We start from the raw sequence: 26,216 nt of genomic DNA on the forward strand, positions 1-26,216 counted from the left end.
TTAAAGATATAGCAGAGAGCAGAAATCAGAACCCTAAGGAATTTCTACTCCCAATGAGTTGTTGTGACTGGCTCGAAATGGTTTGACCTGCAACGCAGACAACAAAGAATATGCTGGCAGTCTCCAGGTTCCCCTTCTTCTGACTTTGTTCTCTTCCGCAAATCCAGACCGTGGCGCTAAATTTTTGTGCCACCACCAGATGACTTAAGAGTGACAGAGAATCTGGAGGAGGGCCCAAAGAGCCATAAAATACAGAACGAGAAACTTCTCTGCAGATCATCATGAGATATTTCATTCCCTGGGAATATATTTTCAAAGACTTCTCTGACACCCAAAGCAGACTTTGACGTACATCAGAGTAGAAATGGGGATCAAAAAAGAAAACGTGAAGGCTCATTGACTTTTATTCACTGAAATATGCCCCAGTCCTTACATGATAAAATCTAGTCTTGATGCCTAAACGCCTCGAACGTTTTGTCCCTGGTTCTCCAACTACAAATGCCAACATTTTTTCTTTCTCTTCCAAGCATTTTGTAAAGCCCTAAATTAAGTCTTCAGCCCTGAGTACCTTTTCCTGTATTTGCAATTCCTGAGGCCTGACCTAGGAAGAGACCTTTTTATGATACTTCGGGATAACTAGCAAGAAGCCCTCGCAGCTAATCCTCCAGGAGTCCACTGCACTTGGAATGGATGGATAATCCCAAATCTTTCTTCTCTTAGAAAGCTTGGTTTGGGGATGATCATTTTCAGAGCAGGATTTATTCTCTGCCCATATTTCTTCTGTCACGGCAATAGTCTAATGAGTGTAAGCCAGCAAGAGTTTAAATAAAGCACCCTAAATCTGACAAAAATCCTAACAGTTCAATGATCTGTTATCTTAAATGAGAGGTTGATGGCAACTCTTGATTTTAAAGGATCAACAACATAAAAAATTGGGCAGTGAATTTTCTCCTAAGAAAGGTAATAAAAATGGGATGCACTTACTTATTCATCTTCTAGCACAAAACTGTGCCCGAGGTGGTGTGGTGGCAGTAAAGAGAGGCCTAGGGTGGGTAGGCAGAACTTGAAATGATCTCAAGAATGTGACCATGTAGCCACTCCATAGAAACCCCTGGAGAAAGAGATTTAGTAGCCATACGAATTTTCCATACCATGGGAGTTTGTGCCTATTTATAAACGTAAATACAGCTGACATCTCTAACAAACAAGCTTCTTTCTCTAACAGTAAGCTTTTTACTCTTTCTGGAGTACTTCTGGCTCAGTATGTACAGTTACTGCAGCTTCACAGGAAAAAAACAACAAACTAACAAATGCTCACAACTTGGAACTTGGAACAAAAGAAAAACAACATGGACATTTTGCTGTAAGATCAATGAAACTTGGTGGGTGGGTAGCTAATGAAACCTGTGCTTAGGTATTTGTCTTATTCTCCCTCTAGCTCCTTTACTGACCCGTGGCAGACGAAATAAGTGGTTTCTACGGCATGGACAACTAGCCCAAATGAACGAACGCAGAAAATTCAAGACAAATCAAAAACCCAGGGCCACCTATGAAAGACTGAAGTGGCCCCAAATCCTTGACAGACACACGTGCCATCAGGTGGTATGTGCTCTTCCCTTGAATCCAGGCTGACCAGTGACTTCGCTGACCAATGTATGGTGGTGACTCTGCGGGCAGCTCTGGGCCTGGCCTAGGGAGGAGTGGCACTTTCTGCCCAGGCTCTTACAGGCCTGAGCTGCCATTTAATAAGTGTGACCGCCCTGATGGAGAGACCACATGGAAAGTCCCTGAGACTCCAGGGAGGGAGAGGAGGCCCGCGAGCCCAGACTACTGCCCTCCCTGCCAAAGTGTCAGACATGCGAATGAGATCATCTTGGAAACTCCAGGCCAGTCCAACTACCTGCTGAACACCACCAGGTGACCCGAGTCATCGCCACAGGGAGAAAGAGAATTGCCTGGATGAGCCTTTCCTGAATTTCTGATTCACAACATCACAAGATCTATAAAATTGTTGTTTTAAGTCACTATAGTTTGTTACAAAGCTAGGCAGTGGAAATGCTACCTTCCAATTTCTCCCTTGGTAGTAACTTGAACTGATTCACAACCAGACCTATCAAATGGGTGATTCCTATCAAACGGGCAATATCTCCAAAAATATTCACCATCAGCATCTGTTCAGAGACCAACTGCATTATCTTTTGAAGCAATCTTCCAATCATGCTTTCTTGAAAATTCACTAAAAGTAGTACTGTTACTGGCTATTATTTATTCCAGTTCACCTCAACTCTTTGTAAGTAAACAGAGTCAATATGATGTGGTGGAGACAGTCTGGGCTTTGGAATCAAGCCTGGTAAATATCGGTTTTGCAATTTATCCACTGTGTAACCTTGTGTTCGTCAGTTTCTTCATCTATAAGTTGTGGTATAATGACACCTCTTAAAGGCAACATAGTCTATTAGAGTGTTAACTCCAGTGTTAGACTGCCTGGGTCAACCTCTCTGTGCCTCAGTTTCTTCCTCTCTAAAGCGAGGGTAATAAGTGTCCATCCTATTGGGACCGCCACCAGGATTACATGAGTTAACAATATGAAGCACACGGACCTGCGCCTGGCACACAGTAAACATTCAAAATCTCAGCTAGTTTTAGTTCTACTGTTACTACATCAGAGGATTATTTTGAGGACTAACTGCCATTATGCCACTAAAGCACTTAGTACAGTTAATTCTGTCCCCCTCTTTTTGATCTCTGTGATGAAAAGTGCAGGCTTTTAAAAAGCATACATCCAGACTCTAACCAAGTGGATTTAGGACTCTCAAGTATAGGAAGCCACATCTAAACTATGTCTAAAATCAATTTTGTTGTATGAATTCCAAGCACACTGGTACCAATAAATACTTAATCTTTACTTTGTGGACCAGACTCTCCTGTATGCTACTTCTCACTTAAGGTATGTGATTTCACAGAATAGGAAACATTTTCCCATTAGATACTCTGACTTTTGGCATTATGGATTAATTCAGATTCTAAGATTCACAGTATACTAAATTGTATTGTTGTCCATAGAAGATGCTGTATGTGTTTCTGTCTTAACTGGATGGGGAGTTCTAGCCTCCTCAGGAGGACTTACTGAGTAGACGTGAAAGAAGTAAGCATTAGAAAAGTTTTATTTTTCATGAACTGCTCTGCCTTTATAACTTAGCTTTGCTATTTAAAGCTTCCACTATTTGAGCTAGTAGGCCCTTAACTGTTAAGATGGGAAATATCTACTAAGTAGATAACAGGGAAGATGTGAGATAAGAAATTTATTCATGTATGTATTCTCTGTAAAGGCGATAGACATTTCAAGTAATAATTGCCTTCTAAGTCATTGCTGTTCCTTGCAGTTGAGGGAAAAGGTAGGCTGCCTATACAACAAAACTGGATAGTCTGTACAAATGTTTTCCAGGTTTTGATATCACAGTTGTTATCAATAATTATACCCTTTGGGATGTAACTGAGTCAGGTGTCTTAAAGTACTCATAGTACCTATCCAACTTTGGCTTGTCCTGAGCAAGAAAACCTCCTTACTGCAAAATAAAAAGACTGGCTCTGGGAAAAGCACTACTTAAAAATGAGAGGACTGAAAACAGAAACAGACTCTAGAAAGCAAAGAAGGTAAAACAGAAGACTAATAATTATCAAAGATCTCGCTAGTGCTGGGCAAACTCAATTGTTCTGCAACGCATTCATACAGAAATGGCAGCTACTCCCCAGGCCTCACAGAAAGCTGCATGCAGAGGACGCATCGGGCTGTCTATGGCCAATGTTCTGTATGCCAGAAGGATCAGAATCGCAAATTAATCAGAAAAGCAACACTCCAAAATCTCTAAGACGAGGGCAGATCTCAGCTAGGCAAACATCCTTACAGGTAAGGATTATCTACTACTCATAGAACATTTCATATAAAACTTATGAATATCAAACGGGGAAAAACAACTTGAAGAAGGACTAGGAAGGAGGTGCCCTACAGGAGCTTAGGTCACTCACCCAAACTCTGTATGTATGGGTGGGGTTGCCAACAAAGTACAAGTGAAACTCACTGCACTGTGTCAGCCCAGCCTAGAACATTTTGTTCAGATAAATTTAACTCAGAAGTCTATGCATGGTGTTCATATGGGGAACAATTATATTCTCCTCCTGCAAGGAATTCTGTTTATAATCATCCTAACATTTTCCATTTTTGCACATCTGGCATAAATAAGCTTTTTGTGAACAGTAAGAATGAACATTCGGAAAGCAAATAAATAATAGCCCAGTATATATTTAGAAACATCATAGACAGTAACAGACATCGGAAGATAGGGCTAAGAGGAATTTGAAATCTTCAAAGATTTCATTGTTTTAAAACATTCATTGGGGGAAAAAGAAAAGGAAGGGAAGAACATTGGGCTTTTTACTACTCCACATGGAACAGAGTGAGTTTATTTGAGGAAATCAAAATGAAGATTTGTAGACAGGGAAAGGGTAGGGGTTTCTAATCTAGAAGGACAGTATTTTGGGTAAGAATCAAACCACTTATTCATAACAGAAGTTAATTTTTAATATTAGTGGAAATAAATTCATTCTTGTCATCATTATGCAAACCAGTTCAAGTTAACTCAGAGGAATGGCAAAACTTACTTATAAAAACATTAATTTTTTTACAGTATTTTATGTAAACATGGTACTCATTTAACCCTACATTATTATGCATGGGAATTATATTTTTAAATTACTTTGTTACATCTGTAACTACCATCCTAAACTTTGATCTACCTGCACCTTTAAGGCAAGGACAGATCATAAGGCTATTCTAAATGCTTTTAAAGCAATGGGAATCATTAAGAAGGAACACAAACAGGGTTCTGAGAAAAAGGTCTAGGAAAAGATGGTAAGCTCTTTCAAGGAACTGATGCATATATGGCAACAAGAATTTAAAACCTCAACCAAACTATTACAAAGACAAAATGGCAGGAGTGACAAAATTCTGGAGTTAGCAAACTTTTCTGTCAAGTGACAAATAGTAAATTTTCAGGTTTTGCTGCCCATGTGGTGTCTACCACAAGCACCCAACTTTGTCATTACAGTAGCAAGTGGCCATAAACAATACGTGAAGAACAGGTATTCCGTATCACTTTATACAATCAGATGGCCTCAGGATTTGGCCCTGGAGGCTGCGGTTTACTGATCTAATTCACAAATGCTAGGAATATGCTAAGGGGCATCCTCTCAAACTCAGGGATTTACCTGACTTAATAGCTTGGTGTCCCTTTTCTAAATCTCAACAACTACAATACTTCAATATTTTGCACTCTTTCCCAAATGGCATAAGAGCCCCATTTTCAAAAATGAGTTCAATAAGAACTTCTCAATTATGCCTTAAACCAGTAAGTAGATAAAGAGAATGGCATTTAAGAGAGAACAAACAAACAAACAAACAAACGTGTCTGTTGTATCTGAAAAAAGAGAAACTTCCAGGAGTCCAACTCCTTTCTGATTAAATGCCTTCCACTATGATTAAGAAGACTGTTGCCTCTGTTCAGTTTAATTTCCTTTCCATTAACCGTTGTTTTAATTTTTTAAAATTAGATCTTCTAGTCAAACAAAATAGAATTTTTACCAGTTAAAAGAAACAAAATTAGTGTCAAGTAACAACTAAATTTTTTTAAAAGTTATTTCTTGACCAAAGACTATTCTGCTATTAAGGATGAAGTGCACTGTTCCACCAGACCACTTCCAACCAAGGCCAGATTTCAGCTATGGAGCTAGGAAGATAATAGTTTATTTCTACTGTCGTAACATCTTTGGAAACCCTGTTTTACTGATGTAGAGGGAACTGGAAACATCTAAAAATACCAAAAAATAGAATAACCAGAAAACTTTCCTTAACTGCTATCTCCCTTCGCTTCCAACCTTATCATTTAGGAATGAATTTATTTTTACTTATTCAAGATTCGATTCAACCGTCTGGTACAATGATGGCTTGGGGGTAGTTGGCAAATTACATAAAATAAAACTCAACTCAGTTCAGAGGTAAATATGGTTCTGAGTAAAGAGAGAACAAGTCATTAGAAAGAGCCTTTCTGCCTAAGCACAGTGTTCCTGTTCATGCCAATGCTATATTTATCCTGGTATCCGAGTTCAGAGAGAATAAAAGGTACCTCTTAGAACAAAGGCAGATTAAGACACTGCCATCTCTCTTCTTCTGCTGAGAATATTGGGTAGCTCCTTTGCTATCAAGTGCCACTCAATGAATGGAAACAGTCCCAGTGTTTGCTATTTTCATGGCATTAAAGTACTTACTGATGATTTAGCTCTCAATGCTAATGCAGTTCCCTTCACAAGGTGACACGTGCAAGTTAAGATTTGGTAATGAGTTTTCAGCATTAGCTACAGTCCATCTAGTACATCCTTAAGAGAGGTATCCTCTGTGCACACACCGATACAGCTATTCATTAATGCAGATAGAACACTACTACTACTATGACCCTACAGTGATGTTAACTAAGAACTAGGACAATGTCACAGTGAACCTGGATAAGAATCTTGGACAGTTATGTAGAATGCTAATACCTTTTCTAGCTAACACGGAAATTGCTTTCAGAAACTTTACTTCGTTTAAAAGCTAGCCTGGCTTGAATGTTCATGAATTCCATGGCTCCGGGCTAGGCCAATGAGGAGGTGAGGACCAGCCAACACGACTGTGCTGATGTGGTCCTAGAAGACCAGGTAGCACTCTATTCACAGTATCAATTCAGCAACATCTATTACAAGTGGATGAGAACGGAAGGGAACCCAACAAACACTCCCAGCATTTCCACATCTACTAGATAGTCTCTACTTCGTTTAAAATGCTTGTTGCTAATCCTGGATGGAGTACTGACAAACGCTGCCAACTTTCTCTTTACAAACATTACTGCAGTTCACCTTTACAATTTGGTCATAGTTTAAAAAGCTCCATTTTCTCACAGAAAACCTAAGAAACTAACAAAGCATAAAGAACTTTCCAACATACTACTTCTCAAAAGTAGGATGGACTTAACATTTTTTTGGTAGGCTTAAAAGCTCCATCTACAGCAGCATATTCTGTACTTCTCACCTTCCTGCCTATTTAGTAATGGCAAACTGTTCATGGACAGACGTGATTACCAGCTAAAATTTTCACTAGAGATTTTAGTCTAATTTCAAATCCACTTTTATGCCCACAGGGCATAGCTGGTCCCTAAGGTGGCCCTATCATTCTGTTGCCCAACTAAAGAGGAGAATGCTCTAGTCTACATCTCCTAAGGACAAAGCTTCAACGTATCATTTAAGGGAAGGCTCTCATCAAATGGTAGTATCATAGCATTCCTATTAAAAGACACATTGCTACGTTTTTCCAGAAGAGAAAATAACCGCTCTCTAGCAATATGGTGCAGCTTTATGTGTATATACAATTATCAGATTGTTTGTGAGTTACTCTTTGCATTCTAACTTCCTATCATCAGAGAAACGCCATTCCGTTCCAGCCACCTTTCCACATACCACAAAGCATTCTCAGAAAGGGAGCACGCACTAACATTCTCACAGGTGGCTCACCAGTGCAGGCATGACCAGCCCCTCCCCGAATCTCTTTTACAATCATTCTGTGCCTCTGCACCAAGATAATTTCTTAAACCACTGCATATTTCAATACTCTTAAAAATTTAATGATTAAGAGAAGCTATATATTTTTCTCTTTCCTATTTGCATCTACTTGCCTGCATCCCTTAATAATCCTCCTTCATTCTCTGAATGCAAGACAGGGCATCTAAAACTCTACATGTTTGCTAAAGTTTTTCTGACTCTCAATGCTGGATGAAGAATCTCAGAAATCCCCAGAATTACCAAAAAGGTCCCTTGAAGTTTTAAAAATCTTAGGAATGATTAAGTAACCAAACCTGATCAAATTGATCCCTTGATCAATTTATTGCAACATGATTGTGCCTGATGTTTTCTGGTAAATGCCCTGTAGTGTATTATTAAAAAGCAAAGCTCTTGGAGTCACCAGCAAATTTGCTGATGGTTGGTTTATGAATTACTAGGTTTGCAGACGCGAGACATGGATTTAGTGAGGTTCTTCTATTGGCCTGAAAATATAAACTATTACATACGTAGAAGGAAATGGAATTGTGGTTGCAATAAGAACCATAGTGCTGGATTTCCTCAACCACAATATTGCAGAAAAAATGTGTTTAAAACTTCATATAAAAGTTATCAAATATGGAGACCTGTAGATTTAAAAATACAGTCCAGGCTCATTTCACTAGAAAGTGACATTTCTGATGTAGAATATTGCTGTTCTGTGAAGGTAGGAGCCAGAGAGACTGGATGAAACTTTGGTAGTCAGCCTAACACATTAATTCATCTGGACTAGAGCCATTTCCTAACACCCAAAGATATTTAAGCACTATGGTTTACAAACACCAATCAGGAAGTTGCAGTACTCTGCGCCATTGGACATTTGCACAAAACCTCACTTCCTTCCCCGCTCCCCTCTTCCCCAACATGAAACTCAAGCCCCCAAATGTAGCAGAACCTACTGCAAACACTTTGTTGCTCATTTCCCTTCCAGTTGCCTAGAGAGCTTCAGGTGACGCTGCCCACGAGAACACCGCTCCAAGATGGCTGCTTACATGAAACAATCAGGCAAAGTGTCAGATGCCTAATCAGGGCAAAGAGAAGGTCTAACTTTTCAAATCAGTAACAACCACCAGGATTCTTTTTTTTTTTTTTTTTTTCCTTGAAATGTGAAACTGCATGTTCTGGCAGGGAAGGAAGAGGAGAAATTCCTCCTTCTTGTCACCGTCGCGATTACTTCCTTCTCTCTCACTTCCTTCTCTCTCGTGGCTGGCTGGTTCAGATGACCAAGGCTCCTGCTGTGTTTTAGATCTGGGCAATTACAGCCACCAGGATGATATGGACCAAAGTACAGTGTTCAAACATGACTGGTAGATAAATGACCATTTATCACTGTTTTTTAAAAAAAATTTTTTTCTTATAAAGTTAACAAACCAAGGCTGTTGATCCCTGAATTAGAAAGTTGATTTACTTGATTATTTCCCAAAGTATGAGGTGGGAAGGAGGAGGGGAAGAGCCTCTCGTGCTTCTGCGTATGTTGCTGATCCTCTAGTTTGGCAACATCTTGGGAGTATCTTCCGATCTAGTGATGTGGCGTTTTGTGAATCTAAGTACCAGCCCGTGGCCCTCATGCTGGCTGCTTACGGCCCAAAGGGGAAGAGGGTCTGCCCCCTCCCCCTCCACGTTTCAATCTGGACCAGTGGTGGACACAGAGCCCTGGGCAGTTTCCCCAGGAGCAACTGTCTCCTCTTGTGAAGGCGACTCTTCCTCAGCTTGTCCTCGAGATGTGACAGTTGTTTCAGGGGAGATGCTGTGAGGCCCCTCCAGGGGAATACAGCCAGGGTGGTTTTTGCGAAAGTGCTGATTCAAGATGGCCTGGAAGGGGAAGCTTTTGCCACATACGTGACAGTGGAAGGGCTTGTTGCCTGTGTGCTTGCGGATATGATACTCCAGCTGATCCTTCCGGGTGTACTTCTTGCCACACATGCGGCAGACGAATGGCGTGATTCCCATGTGCAGGCGCATGTGGCGGTCCAGGCTCCCCTTCTGATTGAAAGATTTGGCGCAGTAGATGCAGGTGAGACGGGGGTTGTACCGGAACCACCGCTCAGATACTTCTTGCTCTCGGAGATACTCCACATAGCCACTTACTCCCATCATTGCGGACTCTTCTACCTGTGTCCAGTGAGGAAAGCAAGAACACATACGTGTAAGGATACATATTGAAAGAAATCAAATCTATTTTTACCTCTCATACCAGGCAACATGCTTATTTTTAGGAGAGACCCAAACAGGAAATTAATTACTACAAAAAAGTACAGATGTTAATATAATAATTAAAAGAACAATCTGAGGACACTCTATTCCATTACTTTAAAAGAGCAAGATGGGGGGCGCCGGGTTTCTCAGTCAGTTAAGAGTCCTACTCTTTTTTTTTTTGTTTGTTTATTTTTGAGAGAGACAGACAGTGTGCAAGCAGGGGAGGGGCAGAGAGAGAGGGAGACACAGAATCCGAAGCAGGCTCCAGGCTGCAAGCTGTCAGCACAGAGCCCGATGTGGGGCTCAAACTCACGAACAGTGAGATCATGACCTGAGCCGAAGTCAGATACTCAACCGACTGAGCCACCCAGGGGCCCCAAGAGTCCTACTCTTGATTTCAGCTCAGGTCATGATCTCCTGATTCATGGGACTGAGCCCCATGTCGGGCTCCCTGCTAACAGCACAGAGCCTGCTTGGGATTCTCTCTCTTTCTCTGCCCCTCCCCTCAAAAAAGGGGCTCTCTCTCAAAAAAGAAATAAATATTAAAAAAAACAAACATATAGGAGGCAATTACAGTTGTCTGGCAGAGGCTAAAGTACCAATGCAAAAGTTGACTCTGCATTAATTGGAAGAAGACTCCTCTAACTAGCAATTGGTTTTGTGTCCTTTTCTTTAATTTCTCAAAATGTGTTTTGTCTCCTTTCACATATGTAAACAGACAGTGCCTTCAGCATTTCCAACAGAAGCAGTTCTCAGCAGGTTTGGGAAGCAGTATGTGAAGCCAAGCGTTGAATAGTAACACTGAGGTTTTAGATGATTTCTGATTTGTCTTCTATAATGTTTCCTTCTGCTCCATTTCCCTGGATAATCAAAACTGAACTCACATAAAGGACTAGGGATTATCCCACCAAAAGTTCTTGGGTGACCATGGACAAAGCACAGAGTAACTTCTCTAAGGCTTAGTTTTCTCATCCACAAAATTAAAAGGTGCCAGCTCTGCCGAATTCTCATGAGAATCAAACACAATAAAGGTACCTTGAAATATTTTGAATGCATGTTATTATCCTGTATAGCAATTAAGGATACTGAAACGTGGATTCAAATCTGCATCCTACTTATTGTATGACCATGAGCAAGTTATTTACTCTATGTGTCAGTTTCTTCATCTGTAAAATGAATATAATAGCATCTACCTAGTAGGTTGCAATGAGCATGAATGAGTTAATTCAACGAAGCGCTTACTATAGCCAAGTAAATGTTAACTATTATTAAACATTACAAACTCACAATATTATTCATAATCTTGAGGGAATAGGCTCTGAAAAAACCCGCCTAACTTTTAAGTAATGTCATACCAGTATTGTCCATATGCAAATGTCATACCAGTATTGTCCATATGCAAAGTCAATGTAGTTTAGTTACCTGTGAGATCTTTTTACATTATCTTTTAAAATGTATTTAATTTTTAATTCCTTTGAATTAAAACGTGGGGTTTGAACTCACGACCCTGAGATCAAGACCTGCGCTGATATCAAGACTCAGACACTTAACCAACTGAGCCACCTGGGCGCCCCTCCTTAAGGTTCTTTTTAAGTGAAGTATTCCATATAATGAATACATTTCATATAAATGATTTCCATATTGTCTAAAATTCCATCTAGATACTTGACATGGTCTTCAAATATGTTCACCATCTTAACTGTGAATTACTAATCAGACTCAAAGAACTGAAAGGACTTTATTTTTTTTTTAATTTTTTTAACGTTTTTTTATTTATTTTTGAGACAGAGAGAGACAGAGCATGAACGGGGGAGGGTCAGAGAGAGGGAGACACAGAATCCGAAACAGGCTCCAGGCTCTGCGCTGTCAGCACAGAGCCCGACGCGGGGCTTGAACTCACGGACCATGAGATCATGACCTGAGCCGAAGTCGGCCGCTCAACCGACTGAGCCACCCAGGCGCCCCTGAAAGGACTTTAAAAAGTCATCTATTTGGTTCATTTTTATTTGAAGATCTGCAAAACTGGAAATTTCACAGGCAACCAAATAACCCCCTATTTAGGAGATGCCTCTTTACTTATCACCTACTAAGTAACCTTAGTTACTCAAAATTAGTGATAAAACATCTTCTATTTATTGGCCACCTAGAAAGGCCAATGAAGATTAGAAGATTAGAAAATGAGAACTCTGTCCTCAAGGAAATTTCAAAGTAGAAGGACACATAAAATTCATGCAACTAGAAAAAGAATAATTTTTATGAGTCAGTACAGAGTTGGGAAAAATTATACCATATCATCTGTAATTGCTACCGTGGTTTAAGGAGAGATCAAAGAGGCCTGGGCTAGTTAGGGCACATGGAACCAGGAGCTGGGTCTTGGGGGGAGCCCAGACACCTGGGAAGAACAGAGTATCCCAGACTGAAGTACAGAGACAGGAGTAAGTTTGATGTGATTCTGACATACAGAGAAGGTCTGATGAATGCTGATGAGTGGTGGAAGAAGCCAGGTTAAAAAGATTATAATTACTTGGAGAATTAAGCCAACTATTTTACCTTCATGTGGCAGACAAAGGAAAAAGCCACAGGATGTTTTTAAGTAAAGAAGTAACCATAGCAGTTTAATCATTCTTGTCATCAGGAAGCTCTTCCAAGTTTATCAGAATTTGTTCTTACTGTAATGTAACTGTAATGTAAGCCCCTGTCTTGTTTCGGTTCTCTGTGGCAGGGAAAAATAACTGTGGTGGAGACTCACCATAGTGAACTTCCACACATATTAAGGTGTATATTAACTCATCTCTTAATATCATCTCCAGACAATATTACTTATCTGCCGCGGCTTTATAGCCTGTACCTTCTGCTTTGTTCAGGCAAACACCCTTGCAGAGTTCCCATATTTATCCCTATCCCATCTACATAAGAATAAGTTATCTCTACTTAATTAAGAAAAATTTTTTAATGTTCATTTATTTATTCTTAGAGAGAACGTGAGCAGGGGAGGGGCAGAGACAGAGGGAGAGAGAGAATCTCAAGCAGGCTCTGCACTGTCACTGCAGAGCCCGATGTGGGGCTCGAACCCATGAACTGTGAGATCATGACCTGAACCAAAATAAAAAATCAGATGTTTAACCGACGGAGCCACCCAGGTGCCCCTCTAGTCGCTTATTTAAAAAGTGCATTTCATCTCTCTGAGTAACACTTTCCTGAGGAGACACTGATTCTAGCAGTTGCCTGTTAGCGCTTCTGTTCCCACAGCACTGCTCCAGAAGCCTCGGCTCTGTGACTTGTCCCTGCTTTGTGTTCTTGTTAGTCTGCCTTACCCACCCGGAAAGTGCGTGGTCTGTCTCACGCAGCACGTATTTGCACAATAGTGACTGCATCTTACCTGAGAGGTGAAGAGAAAAGGGGTCCTAATTATATGAGTAAAGTTACTTTTCCTCCAAGCTCCTAACATTTTTTTTAAAAAACTTTTTCAAATGTTTTCTATTTATTTTTGAAAGAGAGACAGAGAGAGTACGAGTGGAGGAAGAGCAGAGGGAGAGGGGGACACAGAATCTGAAGCAGACTCCAGGCTCCGAGCTGTCAGCACAGAGCCGACACGGGGCTTGAACACACAAGTTGCAAGATCATGACCTGAGCTGAAGTCAGAAGCTCAACTAACTGAGCCATCCAGGCACCTCACATTTTCTCTAACATCTTACTGAAACTAAAAAATTCTTGAAGCGCCTAGGTAGCTCAGGGGCTTGAGCGTCCGACTCTAGATTTCAGCCCAGGTCATCATCTCACGGTTTGTAAGCCTGAGCCCTGAGTCAGACTCTGTGCGAAGAACGAGTAGCCTGCTTGGAATTCTCTCTCTCCGCCCCTCCCCCCTACCTCTCTCTCCAAATGAATAAACATTAAAAAGAAATAAAAAACTAAAAAATTCTAATACTTACATTCCTTTTCTGGTACCCTCACATGGTAACATGCAAGTAAATATAGTTTCTAACAAGGCTTACTGTTACTATACTATGTACACAATACACATCCAATGGCTTAAGTAAAAATCAAACAAGATATTATCATATAACGCAGATGCTAAAAACGTTAGCTACCCAATCTTAATCCACCAATGTTTCCTTTATTTATTTATTAATGTTTATTTCTGAGACAGAGAGAGACAGAGCATGAGCAGGGGAGGGGCAGAGAGAGAGGGAGACACAGAATCTGAAGCAGGCTCCAAGCTCCGAGCTGTCAGCACAGAGCCCAATGCGGGGCTCGAACTCACAGACTGTGAGATCATGACCTGAGCCGAAGTCGGATGCTTAACCAACTGAGCCACCCAGGCGCCCCCACCAGTGTTTCCTTTTAAAGGGCAAAGGTATTTACAATTTATTGTGTTCCACTCTGTGAGTTCACAATCTTTTTAAAAATCAATCTTCAGTGATAGACACTTGTGAGAACAAACAAAAATATCAACCAACTACTTCAACTACTTGCTAAGGAGTTGCAAAGAAGATGGAAAACATTATTCCTATCCTTTCTAGAACAGTTTAGTCTCACAGAAGATTCAGGAGGAAAAAAAATGAAAAGACACAACCATACAAAAAAAGCAATCACACACAAAAGTGCATAAGCAATTTATTTACAAATACGTAATACTATAAAAATCAGTAATTACGCAGTGTTATGCCCACAGAGTATAACATCAGACTCTCTCCATCCCAAGTCTTAAATTACCTGCATGTAGTTTCCAGGGGTTATTTTATATTACTCTCAGGAATACAGACTGGTTCCTGTAACCAGGGAAGAGTCCCACAATCTTTTCTACTTCTCAAACTCTGCTGACACCAAAAGTGTATTTCCTGCATGCCCACAAGTAAGAAAGAAACAAGTAATCGAATACAGTATTTATTTAACGAGGTCACTGTTACCTTTCCTGTACCTTTCCTTTCTTATTCGTTATATTCTGTTCACACACCGTGGCAGTTTCTTCAACCACTGAGCAATCCTAACCCCACTACATACCTGGGAGCTGGGCTGCTTAGGCTCATCCATTCTCCCAGGAGACTCACTTCTGGCTCTGTGTCTCTCCGTCAAGGGAACAACACTGCCGGAGGGGCTAAATCTGTTGGAAGAGGAGCAAAAAGGGGACTAGTAGAAAAATAGCGTCAAGGAACTTAAAAAATGATGACATGTACCCCTTTTTATCCCATGGCTGAGGAAGGGGGAACAAACAGAACAACAGATTTCTAAGAAATACTTTCATATAGTACATATCAGATCTTAAGGTTAAAAGAGGTCTGCCCTAGTAAATTTAAGAAATACAAAATGGCATAGCAGAGAGACCACATGGCCCGGTGACACTAAGGCTAAATACAAGCCTCTGTCCTTGAGGACCGGGAGACCATAAAAGCATAAATTAAAACTGGGTCTATGATTTTGTTTCTTCTATGTAACTATTAGGTTTTTGGTTGCTCCCTCACCTACGCCCCATGGTAACTTGTTACAGATCTCAGACTGCTGATACAGATCATGGAAGTTGAAAATCTGCATCCAAAGCTATTACTTCTGATGCAGTTCTAACACTGGACAAAGGGTGCTAACACAGGGGAATAATAAGTACTGTCCTCAAGGATACTTTAACTGTTAAGGACCGGAGGAGAAAAGACCACCTACAGGGGATATAGGATATGCCCTCTGAATTTCTGTGACACATATGCCTCTTTTAAGGCCAGATGTGAACCAAAGTAATAGCTTCTTTAGTTTTCATCGTTCATGCAATTTTAATTTATTTTTAAGAGTGGGGAAAAAAACAAATATTACCAATCGAAGTTGGTAATATTTCTTCCTTTCAACTGAGGCTTTCTTTCCATTTACTTAGATTAACATTGTTACTTCCACTCCCCAAAAAATGTTCTGACAACTACAATATGTTAGAAAAAGAAAAGTGAAGCATAGGGCATAGTAGCACTGGTGGAAAAAAAGAGACTCTCAGGCTTGTGGTAGCAGCAGTCATTGATGAAAGAAAACAGGGAAAGGTATTATCACATGACAAATGAAAAGAAAAAGAAAAGAAAAGAAAAGAAAAACTATCCAAAAAGCCCTTCTTTGAAATTACTGTGATTACACTAATTTAAAAAGAACGATCACTGCTGGTACCCTACTTCCTCTAATTGTGGTAGACGGGGGCAAAGAAAAGTGAACAGTGCTACAAAGGAAAGTCAAAGTCCCCCAGGCCACCTACCTGTGTGATAACATACCAAGGAAGGGCACTGCTGCCAGGCTCCCAGCTGATGATCAGCTCCCTGCCTGGAAATCCGAGGAGGCCCTGGCAATTACTGATCCTAGCGTGGCTGCAGCTGCTATTCTGATTCATGGAAGTGTCTAACGTTACCATAGTTCTCACAACACTGTGAATACTTCAGGACTAAGAGCTTCCTGCTTTAAAGAAATAAGAACGCAAGTCTTTTGGCACACCTCCGGTTTCCTTAACTTATTTTGGCTAAGAACATCAAGTAAGGAAGACATACTCTGTGCCACACAGAGGGCCTGAGTTAGTGACGTCTGCACGACAGCCGTTTAGACGAACAAAGAAAACAAACCGTACCTGTCAATTTCACTGCTTGTCGGCCGAGCCACCTTGGCTCCTGAAGATCCCAGAGTGTAATTTTCCTGCCCCACAGAACCATGGCCGGTGGTGTCAATCACCATGGCTGTGACTTCCTCGGCGCTACTCCCGTCTTCTCCGGAAGGCTGATTCTCAGTCCCAAGCCACTCCTCCAGGTTTTCCGTTTTGATGTGTACTGCCCCAAGAACTCTAACTTCATCATCACTCCGGGCCCCCCGGTCTGCTACTCCCGTCTCCACGTACCACTGTCCTGCTCGGTTGATTCGAAGAATGGGCTCCCGGCTCTCTACATCAGAACTCTGTTCAATTATCTGAGGGCTGGTGGACTCCTCAGGAGGACTGAGCTCCCTGATATCCAACACAGCACTAACCTGACCTCGCCGGTTTCCCTTTGCAGTATTATGTCGTGGGCTAAGGGAACGGTTTAGATTCGGTGTCACCCTGTGAGACTCCGGAGGCCTTTCTGGATGCTTTGTCCTCGTTTGACTTAATTCTGCTTCAACCTCTGCCACATTAATTTTGAAGTGAATCCCCTCCAGGATCTGTGTACATTTGTCTATAATATGCTGCATCTGCAGAAAACTGGCAGCTGTCAGGTAGCTGATGATATCTGCCAGTTGCAGGCATATCCGCCCCGTATAACAGAAAGAAAGGAGCTGCTCAAAAACAGTAGGGTTCTTGATGACTGAAATGGAGACAGTACTCATCTCATTCAAGGACATGTGATCCCGGAAATAGGGTGAACTGGCAGCCAGGACCACTTTGTGAGCCCGAAAAGCCTGTCCCTGCACGTTGACCACAATATCACAGAGACGGCCCTGCATGCGCAGCTGGTTTAGATGGCTCAGGACAGAGTTGCTGAAGTCAGGGATCTCCAGTTGTATGTTCCCACCTTTCTCCATGGTCGTGCCTGAGGGTGTAGGCAGGCATTCAACCCTGCTGAAAGAGGAAACCAAGTTCATTAATAATTTGAATTTCACTCCTGCCATGCTCTCCAATTCAAATCTACTGAAAAATATTTTTTGGTAAAATTTCAAAATCTCCAAGTAAAAAGAGAACTTCCCTTATGTTTGGATATGGAAACAAGATACCCTTAACAACCCAAATGTGACTGCTAGACTTCTACAAAGTCTACCTAAGATCATACTCCCCTTACTAATAAGCTATGCAGCATCAAAACATAAGTTTAACAGAAGGGGGAAAACCAGTTGTGACAGTTCTTTTTTTTTCTTCTTTAATCACGAAGTATTCATACACTGAATACAAAATCCTGTGATAACTTTTCTTTGAAGGAGGAAAGAAATCAGCTCTTTGAATAAATGTAATTACACACTAATGGATTGATCCCTCTTGCTAATATTTTACTACATGCTGTAGAAGTTATGTTTATTATTTAGAAGGTGACTCATATCCCACATGAATGTATGTAAGCCATTATTTCGAAGCTTGAGAGTCAGAGCCCTCACAAAAAGGCTTGGGTTTAGGACTCTGAAGCAAGGTCTTGGTTAGGAAACATGCCACAGCCGTGTCAGAACTCAGTGAAGATGCAGAGAACCTGAAGATGTTCAACCTCAGAATTAAGAAAGGGTAGGTACACTGCTTCTATCTAAATTCAAAGCTGGGAATTTCAGGGTGGTGATGATGCTGATTCTGAAATGTAATTCCCCAAAGCTGGTAGAAAATAGAGCATTTATCAATATGGCCAATATTTTTACATCAAAAGTTTTTCTTTAAACAGCTGAAAACATTATGCCTATAACTGCATCCAATAGCCTTCAATGGTTGACACTAATTTGTGTAAATCTCAACAGGAAGACGCTGACTTGAGCCCAACATGTTTCCATTTATCTGTAACTTTATAAGACATTACATAGTTAGCTAAAATCTAAAATTTCAGAACTGATCCTGACAAGCTCACAGTATTGCCCCGCACTTACAACACAATCAGTAAATAGGGAAGTGTATACACTGCTTTTAAGAACCAACTTTAGCCAACCTGACCTTTTTCCAAAGCGTTTTTGTTTGTTTTGAAACTTTTAATCCAATAAGAGCCTCTGTCGATGCCATCATGAATTCAGATGTGTTTATTTTGGAGCCTACACCAGCGCCTTTTTTGTTTGCTCTTTCCGGCAATTCCCCAGTGAGGAGGAAGCCCCTGGAGTAAGGTCTCTCTCTACCGTCGGCACTGGAAGGGTGAGAGCTGTAAGAGGGAGAATCGGGAACGCCATGGGGTTGGCCACTCCGGTATTTGAGTGGCTTTAGTCTGCTATAGGAAGCGTGGGTAGTGGGAAACTGACAGAAGGGCGAAATGTCACCGAGGAGCGGGGGGAGGAGAGGGGAGCAAGGCTTGGGGCCGGGGAGCGAGCAATCAGGTGAGGGCAGAGCACCGGGAAGGGGGCGGCGCCCCGGGACCCCGTCCAGGCGGTGAGCGTAGGCGGGCGGGGAGCAGCCCAGAGGTGGGTGTGTGTATCTGGGTGTGTCCGGGCTGCGGTGGGGGAGGGGGCCGCCCATCCCGGGGTCCTGAGGGAGGGGCCCGGCGAGGGGGCGGGTCCGGCAGCTCAGCCCGGCCCGGGGCCAAGGGGGTGGAAGGTCTCCGGTGCCTTGAGGGTGGGGTGAAGGGGAGTGGCTGAGCGCCCCAGGAGCAGGCTGCGGCGGAGCCCGGACAAGGCGGTCCCGGTGCAGGGCAGCGGGACCGGTGTGCGGGGCCCGAGCCCAGTCAAGGAGCAGCACCTACCTCCGGGGGTGGAAATGGGCCGGAATGGGCCGGAACACCGTCCCGGAAGTGAAACCCCCCACCCCCTCCCCCGGAGCGGGCGACGTGCCGGAAGGAAATCACTCACCCTTACACCGCCCCCCTTCCCCTCCCCCAGCGCTTTCCGTCCCTCGCGCCCCCTCCCCTCTCTTCCTTCTCAGCCGGTCGGAGGGCGGGAGCCTTGAGTCACGCGGGCTGTCGTGTCACCGCCCACAATGGCGGGTGGGGCGGGGCCAAGGGGCGGGCTAAGAGGAAGGAGGTGTGGCTGCAGGAGGAGGAAGAGATGACGGGAGGAGACGGGGAGGAGCTGAAGCCGGCGAGGGTGCGTCATGACGTCATGAAAAAGCGTCCTTATATACTGGCGCCTGGCCCACATCTCGGTCTTTCGAGGCTGGGAATTGGCGGTTGGTATGTATATGGTCATTTTGCATAATGGCCTGTTGGCTCGAGGCCTTCAGCTCTTGGTAGTTAAAGTCCTCTTAAACTAACTGGTATTTGTAGGCCGGTCGCGGGCCTTTGGAGGGTTCCCAAGATGAAGATGATAGGAGATTAACGTTTTGGGTGCGGGCGCGGCCTAAATCCTACCGCTCGGGCAGAATTGCGGAAAAACCCGTGGGCTCGCGTTCCCTGCCTGTGATGAAGCCTGCGTTGGTAGGGACATCTGAGACTGTTGATGAACGCCAACGGCTCTGATGGCGGCGCGTGCCGAGTCACCCGAGTGGGATTTTGTTAATCTCGGCCAGGGCCTCCTTCGGCCTTTTGCTCAGGAAAGCCGGCAGTTGGGGTAGTCCACGTGCTTCTCTGAATGGCTGCGTTCCGCAGTGCACCATTATTTACTTAAGTGGTTTCCAGCTTTAACTTTTTGCACTGCTCCTTTCGTAAACTATTAAGTGCGCTCTTTGTAGTCGTGAAATTATGGGTGGTGTAAACGATCTGTGGTATAGGTGATAGGAAAAGAAATATGCTTAGGCTGTAGAACAAATGATTAATTTCAAAGTTTGGGAAGAGCGAGCAACCGGGGGGGGGGGGCCGGGGGGGCAGAGAGGGAGAGAAAATGCCAACCAGACTAAGCACTGTCAGCGCAGAGCCCAACGCAGGGCTCTAAGCGTAAACGGTGAGATATGACCTGAGCAGAAATCAAGAGTTGGATGCTCAAGGACTGAGCCACCCGGGGGCCCCAGAACAAAATGGTTATTTTTAAGAATCCTAATCTTTTCCCTAGAAATGGTGCTGGGCACGAATGCAAAGTGGCTTTTGATGGCTTCTGATGGGCAGGTAAGAAACGGGTTAATACAGTGGAAAGGAATCAGATCTCCTTGGAGGTGGGGTCTTTTGTTAAGCCTGTGATGGTTTAAGAGTAGTGGACAGAAAGGATTTCTGAAAAATCCTATTCTGAGGCTTAACCATACCTAAAACCTTGATAGTTACTTTGGCTGCGCAGTATGTTTAATCGGATGGTCTTTGTTTTCTAGTTCTGTGCCAAAGGGGTGAAAACGGCTGCAAAGGTAAGTTACTGAAATTCCCTCACCAAGGGAAGTTAGGTTGAAAGTCCACTAAATGTGCTACAATGATGACATTATATTTGCTACTCTTGACTGTGAGAATGACGAGAGTTACTACCACCATTACACTTAACTGAGGCACACAAAAGGTGATTTAGAGAACTTGGAGATTGACACTACTTTTACATGAAGCTGTTTTTTCCTAGGTCCTAAAGTTCAAGTTGCACATGCTACCCGTGGGCAAACAGGTGAGGAACCTTTTAGATAGTCCGTGTTTACCCAGTCCTTTTCAATTCTTTTTTTACATCTGAATGCCTACACTCTGGTATTCTGTATGAAATGCTTACAACCTGAAACAGATACTATGATGGTTGCATAGTTCAGCAGATTGGATCATGAAGAGATAGCTATCTATCTGATGTATCGAAGTTGATAGGAAAATTGGTTTGCTGTTAATAGCATAAGCAAAACGTCATTAACCTAGTTTCCTTCCTTCCTTTTTTGTAGGCGCTAAAGGGAGTTGGCTGGAAATTGAGGAGGTGAGCAGAATTGTAATGGAGCTAAATGTTGGTAACAGGGCAAACATCACAGTACAGCTAATGGCTGTTTAGAGTGCCTTATGCACAGAAAGCACTCCTACCCCCAAGTGCTTGAATGCGTTGCTGAATGCAGTAAATACATGCCAGACCCTTGTCCTGTTACCATTGGTTAGGACACTCATGATTTGTAAAAAGCAGCCTGGATGATGATAAGCAAATACTGACTGAACATGAAGGTCTTAATTAGCTCTACCTGATTTCAGGCATTTTTGACATTGTGGGGAGAAAATTCATCTTTTGCCTCTTGTGAAACTGTCTTTATTTCTTAGGTGGACTTGAGTCTCAGTCATGTTTGGAGCAACGATTTATTTTGGTAAGTATTAAGCATTTTAGTAAGCTCAAAACTTAACAGTGCTGATGAAATAGAATGCTTAACTACCAAGTTAACTAGTTTACTGTGGCTACTTAGTGGGTGCATGTTGAGCATGCTGTGAATGGGGTTTTTGAAATGATGTTGACCAAATGTCTGACCTGAAGTGAGCATGTAGACAAATTTAACACTGAAGAACCCTGTGACAAATAACCCTGAGAAGAATTCGGTGATAATTAACATTTTAACGAAGTGTCTTGTTTTTTTCTAGGTTACTGGCCACTATCCTGGATGGCTTGCTTGGGGTAAGACAAAACAGTTCTTTGGTTGCTGAAATGTGCTATAATGTGTTAAGTGTGTCCTGGTGTTTCAAGGAAGATTCAGCCATTGTGAAGTGCATTTAAATTTTTTTTTTTTTTTTTGGTCAGGTGCTGATTTTGAAGAACTTTTTATATAAAGGTATGTATTCTCTAAACCTTTTTTGGTTAACAAGCAAGATACTGTTAGTGATGATTTTTGAAATTAAAAACAGATGGGAATCTCTCTGAAAAAGAGTGAAGATTTCTTAAACGCTGAAACAGTATTTGGAAAAGTTGAGAAATCCACTTGTTACTACCTGTTAACTAAATTTGACGAAATTTTCTGCAGGTGTGAAGAGTTAGTGGCTCACGAGGCCCGGAATGAGGAGTTTTAAGCCAAGGTATAGTCCTTTCAAGTTGGGTGTCTATATGAAGTGGTTTAAAGCCGATACAGTGATGAGAACATAGTTCAGCAGACTTGACAGTGATGAGCAACATTGTCTTTCGCTCCTATCTGACGTATCTGGCTGCAGCAACCCTATCCATACCCTTGAAAACGAGCCATTTATTCTACCACAGGAAACGTTCAGGGTTGGGGTAACTAGTGGCTTATATACAAATGTTTTTTTTAGTTTATTTTGAGGGGTGGGGGAGGAGCAGAGAGGGAGACAATCCACTCTGCAGAGTCCAGTGCAGGGCTCCATCTCCCTGACTTCATGACCTGAGTCGGACATTTAATTAACTGAGCCCACCAGACACCCCAAATGTTTCAATTTTACGATTTCACATTTTGAGGAGCACAGGTAAAGTTTTTGCCAGGAAATTGTAATTTTTTTTAAATAAGCTTCATGTTTTAAAGCAGTTTCAATATTGACAACAAAATTGAACGTAGGATCCCATACATCTGGTCTTCACACCTTCCTCAACATTTAGCACTAGAGTGAGACTTTGGCTACAATTATGAACATACAATGAGACCATTATCGCCCAAGTCCACAGCTTACATTAAGGTTCATTTGTGTTACACGTTTATGGGCTTGGACAATGTGATACATCCACCATTGTCTGTGTGTAGAATAGGTTTGCTGCCCTAAATGTTACTTTTCAGAAAGTTAAAAATGGGGAAAACCAGTACAAATTTTAAATGGCTTTTTTCCCCCCCCCAACATATACAAACAGGCAGACTGTCAACCTGAACATTAAGAGGTAAGTTGGTCTGTGGTATATGTGATAAGTTAGCATGTAACCAGTGATGTAATGATTCTGCCAAATGAAACCGAATGATATCACTCATAAAACCGTTCCATTTTTGTTTCTGAGGTTACTAGCAAACATCATGCGGGGTGGTTTTTGTTTTTTTCACCATAATTAACCTGCCATCATTGCTTTAAGGGCATTTGTGAGGGCAGCGATCCAGTTATGAGAGCAGCTTGCTAGTTGAAAGGTGAGACTTTAAAAACCTCAGTACTGTTGTCTTAATCCAGAATACATGATGATCTCACTCCAACTTGAACTCTCTCACTGATCACTTGATGATTATAAAAGATCTGATATTCTGTGTATTCAGAGTACAATTAGAATTAAAACATAAAAATGTGTCTAAAAGTTGCTGCTTTGTCCTTCCAGCACCTGGATGGATGCCCACGGGATAGAAGATCAAGCTTTTCAATATCAATAAATTTTTATAAACCATCTGATCAAGAGTGCTGATTTCAATTTAATGGGACGAAGGAAGGAAAATTATATCTTGGTAATTAAGACCCTGTGACATTAGCTTAAAACAGTTGACATTGAGATGTATTTTATAGGATACCTTGGGCTTGAAGGTGCAGAAAAATAAACTACAGCCCTTTTCAGGTGTAGAATGCAGAATGGTGGCATGATCAGAAGGATGAACTGTGTATTGTGCAGAAATTTTCTAAGGGGCTGAATGTGAAATCCTGTGCCAAAATGCTTGCTATTAAGCACGATGGTGGTGGGTCTCTGCAAGTGTTGATAGATGGTACAAGGGAAGTAACCTGGTTATCGCCCCCCACCACATATTAAAAGAAAGCTTAAAAATGGGACAAATACTATGGTCACAGCTGTTAAGAAATAGGAGTGCTGACTTTGCAAGTCAGAATCTCACATTGACCACGGATTGCCTATTGTATTCTGTAAATTAGTGAAACTGCTTGGCCTCTGGCAACATAAGAGCCCAGATACTAAAAATCTGATGAAATCACATTAATTTACTACTTGAAGTGTGTGGGGACATTTGTTTTGCAATTTAGGTCTTTAAACAGGATTTAGGATTTTAACAAGATATTGCAGGGGTGCCTGGGCAGCTCAGTGCCCCATATCTAAGGTTACCTCCCTTGGCCCTTCCCCAACTTGCACATTCTCTTCTCTAAAACACAGAGGATGTTGCAAATCCATTTGGACAAGATGGTCACTCCAAATGTTTGGGTCTGTTGGAGGTGAATTTTGGTGCTTTCAGAGTGAGGAAATTCTGTTAAGCACTTTCCTATAGTCACATTGACATCACTTCAATCTTTTAAATTCCTTCTACCAGGAAAGGTTAGATAATCCATGGTTCATTAATTGCTTTTGGTACCAGTGGCCACCCCAGTGTCTCCCAACAGGCTCTGAGAGACCCTCTGAAGCAGGAACCATCACTTGGCTCCAGCTCTCCCCCTTTTCATTCTTAACCACCAGTGGTGACCTTTCTTGGCATTACATATTCTTAGTTTCCTCTAGAATATAAACTCCGTGAAAGGGATTTAAATCTTGTTTGTTGCAGTATTTCCAAGCTTGTCATTCAGGCAGTGTTAGTAGATGGATTAGGTCAGTCTTTTAGAAATTTAGTGGGTGCCAAAAGATCCTCAGTGAAATTGGCCTCTTCTATCATAGCCTATGACTTGGGTGACTACAAGTAGATGAGTTCATGGCTGGTTGAATTCTTCTGAAATGACTAACGCAATCTAAAAAGACGTCTCTAGTGTATTAGAAGCCCAATCTCAATAAGCCTGAGGGAAGAAAAATAGCAAGTTTTGAATGTTACTATACGTTAAAGGTGTTTTACTTAATCCTTAGGATGGCAGTAAGTGAGGAGTTTCCATTTTGCACAAACAGCCTTAAAGGATCAAGTTATCAGAGGCCGTACAGTAAGTGGTAGTGCTAAAAACATACAGTAGCATATCTTAACTGACAACGAATACACTGAGGATAATTATCTTGGACGACTGGAAGGGAGGGCCAAAACCACTACAGGCAGGAATATTAAAAGTCTTGTTGCCTTCTGGTCTGAAAAGTCTTAATACATAATATACTTAGGGTCAGGGGAGAGCTAGCTTGAAAGATTGGGAAAGACGTGGAGGTTAATGGAACACAAAACACCGTGATCTCCAAAAGTGGGGCTGGGCTGATTTAAAAAGATGGGCACCTACCTGGGTGTCTCAGTTGAGCTTCTGACTTGATTTTTGCTCAGGTCGTGGTATCCAGCTTTGTGTGGCTCTGTACTGAGTGGATCCTGATTAAGATTCTCCCTCTGCCCCTCTAAACAAAATTGTCACAGCAAAAACCCTAATGTGACCTTAGCCTCTGGCACTGAGTGGGAGTTAGTACTACTCAAATTACAAGGTGCCCTCCAATGGTTGGAACCCATAATCCTATAACCCGTCACAGTGCTTCTACACTGAGGCAGGTGAGGGATGGGTTGTGTAGAGTACTGTACTGTTACTGGTAACTCGAGTTTGAGTAACATACCTACATTTATGCTTATATTTGATTTGGTTCCCTGAAAGTTACACCCATTACTAAGAGCCCATGTAAGTTAAATTGAGTGTAATGGAAATAACCCATTAGTTGACTCCACCCTACCCGAAAGCAGTTCTAGTTTAGTACATGATGTTTTGCTAACTGCATATCCTGCCAAGCACATGAAGAATGGATCCCCATGCAGTTATGCTCTCAAGCTAGAAAGTTGGGTTCCAGGATTCCAAACTAGTGCTTATTTATCCTTCAAATGTCGCAGCTTTTAGGTAGATACACTTTTTTCATCTTTCAAAAAGCTGTACGGTAATTTTTTAATTTTTTTTTTTTAACGTTTATTATTGAGACAGAGACAAGAGCATGAATGGGGGAGGGTCAGAGAGAGGGAGACACAGAATCTGAAACAGACTCCAGGCTCTGAGCTGTCAGCACAGAGCCCGACGCGGGGCTCAAACCCACAAACCATGAGATCATGACCTGAGCCAAAGTCGGCCGCCTAACAGACTGAGCCACCCAGGCGC

General features: G+C 42.1%; 1 protein-coding gene and 10 non-coding genes across 16 annotated transcripts; 10 read left to right on the plus strand and 1 right to left on the minus strand.

Moving 5' to 3' along the window:
• Positions 1-940: 940 nt before the first annotated feature.
• On the minus strand, positions 941-19,378 carry ZBTB37 (zinc finger and BTB domain containing 37). Of its 6 annotated transcripts, none has more exons than XM_027074236.2 (5): positions 19,215-19,369; positions 18,482-18,680; positions 16,460-17,419; positions 14,878-14,977; positions 941-9,792 (listed from the first exon to the last, which is right to left on the minus strand). In XM_027074236.2, the coding sequence occupies exons 3-5, from the start codon at positions 17,380-17,382 to the stop codon at positions 9,304-9,306; spliced, it is 1,512 nt and encodes a 503-aa protein (XP_026930037.1). In that variant the 5' UTR covers positions 17,383-17,419; positions 18,482-18,680; positions 19,215-19,369; the 3' UTR covers positions 941-9,303. The 6 variants fall into 6 exon arrangements, 4 of the variants coding, with proteins under 4 accessions (XP_026930037.1, XP_026930036.1, XP_026930039.1 ...); XM_027074235.2 differs by having other exon boundaries at positions 16,460-17,416; positions 19,215-19,368; XR_008293139.1 differs by lacking the exon at positions 941-9,792 and adding an exon at positions 16,113-16,290 and having other exon boundaries at positions 16,460-17,416; positions 19,215-19,378.
• Positions 19,379-19,854: 476 nt separating this feature from the next.
• On the plus strand, positions 19,855-19,934 carry LOC113604031 (small nucleolar RNA SNORD74). The gene has a single exon (XR_003425843.1). It is a non-coding gene; the product is annotated as a small nucleolar RNA SNORD74 (small nucleolar RNA).
• A 636-nt stretch (positions 19,935-20,570) lies between these two features.
• On the plus strand, positions 20,571-20,632 carry LOC113604039 (small nucleolar RNA SNORD75). The gene has a single exon (XR_003425851.2). It is a non-coding gene; the product is annotated as a small nucleolar RNA SNORD75 (small nucleolar RNA).
• A 160-nt stretch (positions 20,633-20,792) lies between these two features.
• LOC113604026 (small nucleolar RNA SNORD24) lies at positions 20,793-20,875 on the plus strand. The gene has a single exon (XR_003425838.1). It is a non-coding gene; the product is annotated as a small nucleolar RNA SNORD24 (small nucleolar RNA).
• Positions 20,876-21,093: 218 nt separating this feature from the next.
• Positions 21,094-21,160, plus strand: LOC113604037 (small nucleolar RNA SNORD77). The gene has a single exon (XR_003425849.2). It is a non-coding gene; the product is annotated as a small nucleolar RNA SNORD77 (small nucleolar RNA).
• A 311-nt stretch (positions 21,161-21,471) lies between these two features.
• On the plus strand, positions 21,472-21,532 carry LOC113604032 (small nucleolar RNA SNORD44). Its single transcript, XR_003425844.1, has one exon. It is a non-coding gene; the product is annotated as a small nucleolar RNA SNORD44 (small nucleolar RNA).
• Positions 21,533-21,776: 244 nt separating this feature from the next.
• LOC113604038 (small nucleolar RNA SNORD78) lies at positions 21,777-21,841 on the plus strand. The gene has a single exon (XR_003425850.1). It is a non-coding gene; the product is annotated as a small nucleolar RNA SNORD78 (small nucleolar RNA).
• A 300-nt stretch (positions 21,842-22,141) lies between these two features.
• LOC113604028 (small nucleolar RNA SNORD79) lies at positions 22,142-22,226 on the plus strand. Its single transcript, XR_003425840.1, has one exon. It is a non-coding gene; the product is annotated as a small nucleolar RNA SNORD79 (small nucleolar RNA).
• Positions 22,227-22,387: 161 nt separating this feature from the next.
• On the plus strand, positions 22,388-22,468 carry LOC113604033 (small nucleolar RNA snR60/Z15/Z230/Z193/J17). The gene has a single exon (XR_003425845.1). It is a non-coding gene; the product is annotated as a small nucleolar RNA snR60/Z15/Z230/Z193/J17 (small nucleolar RNA).
• Positions 22,469-23,186: 718 nt separating this feature from the next.
• LOC113604029 (small nucleolar RNA SNORD47) lies at positions 23,187-23,265 on the plus strand. The gene has a single exon (XR_003425841.1). It is a non-coding gene; the product is annotated as a small nucleolar RNA SNORD47 (small nucleolar RNA).
• A 158-nt stretch (positions 23,266-23,423) lies between these two features.
• LOC113604027 (small nucleolar RNA SNORD81) lies at positions 23,424-23,500 on the plus strand. Its single transcript, XR_003425839.1, has one exon. It is a non-coding gene; the product is annotated as a small nucleolar RNA SNORD81 (small nucleolar RNA).
• The last annotated feature ends 2,716 nt before the right edge of the window (positions 23,501-26,216 follow it).

The sequence above is a fragment of the Acinonyx jubatus genome, chromosome E4 (assembly GCF_027475565.1).
Source record: "Acinonyx jubatus isolate Ajub_Pintada_27869175 chromosome E4, VMU_Ajub_asm_v1.0, whole genome shotgun sequence".
Classification (NCBI taxonomy): domain Eukaryota; kingdom Metazoa; phylum Chordata; class Mammalia; order Carnivora; family Felidae; genus Acinonyx; species Acinonyx jubatus.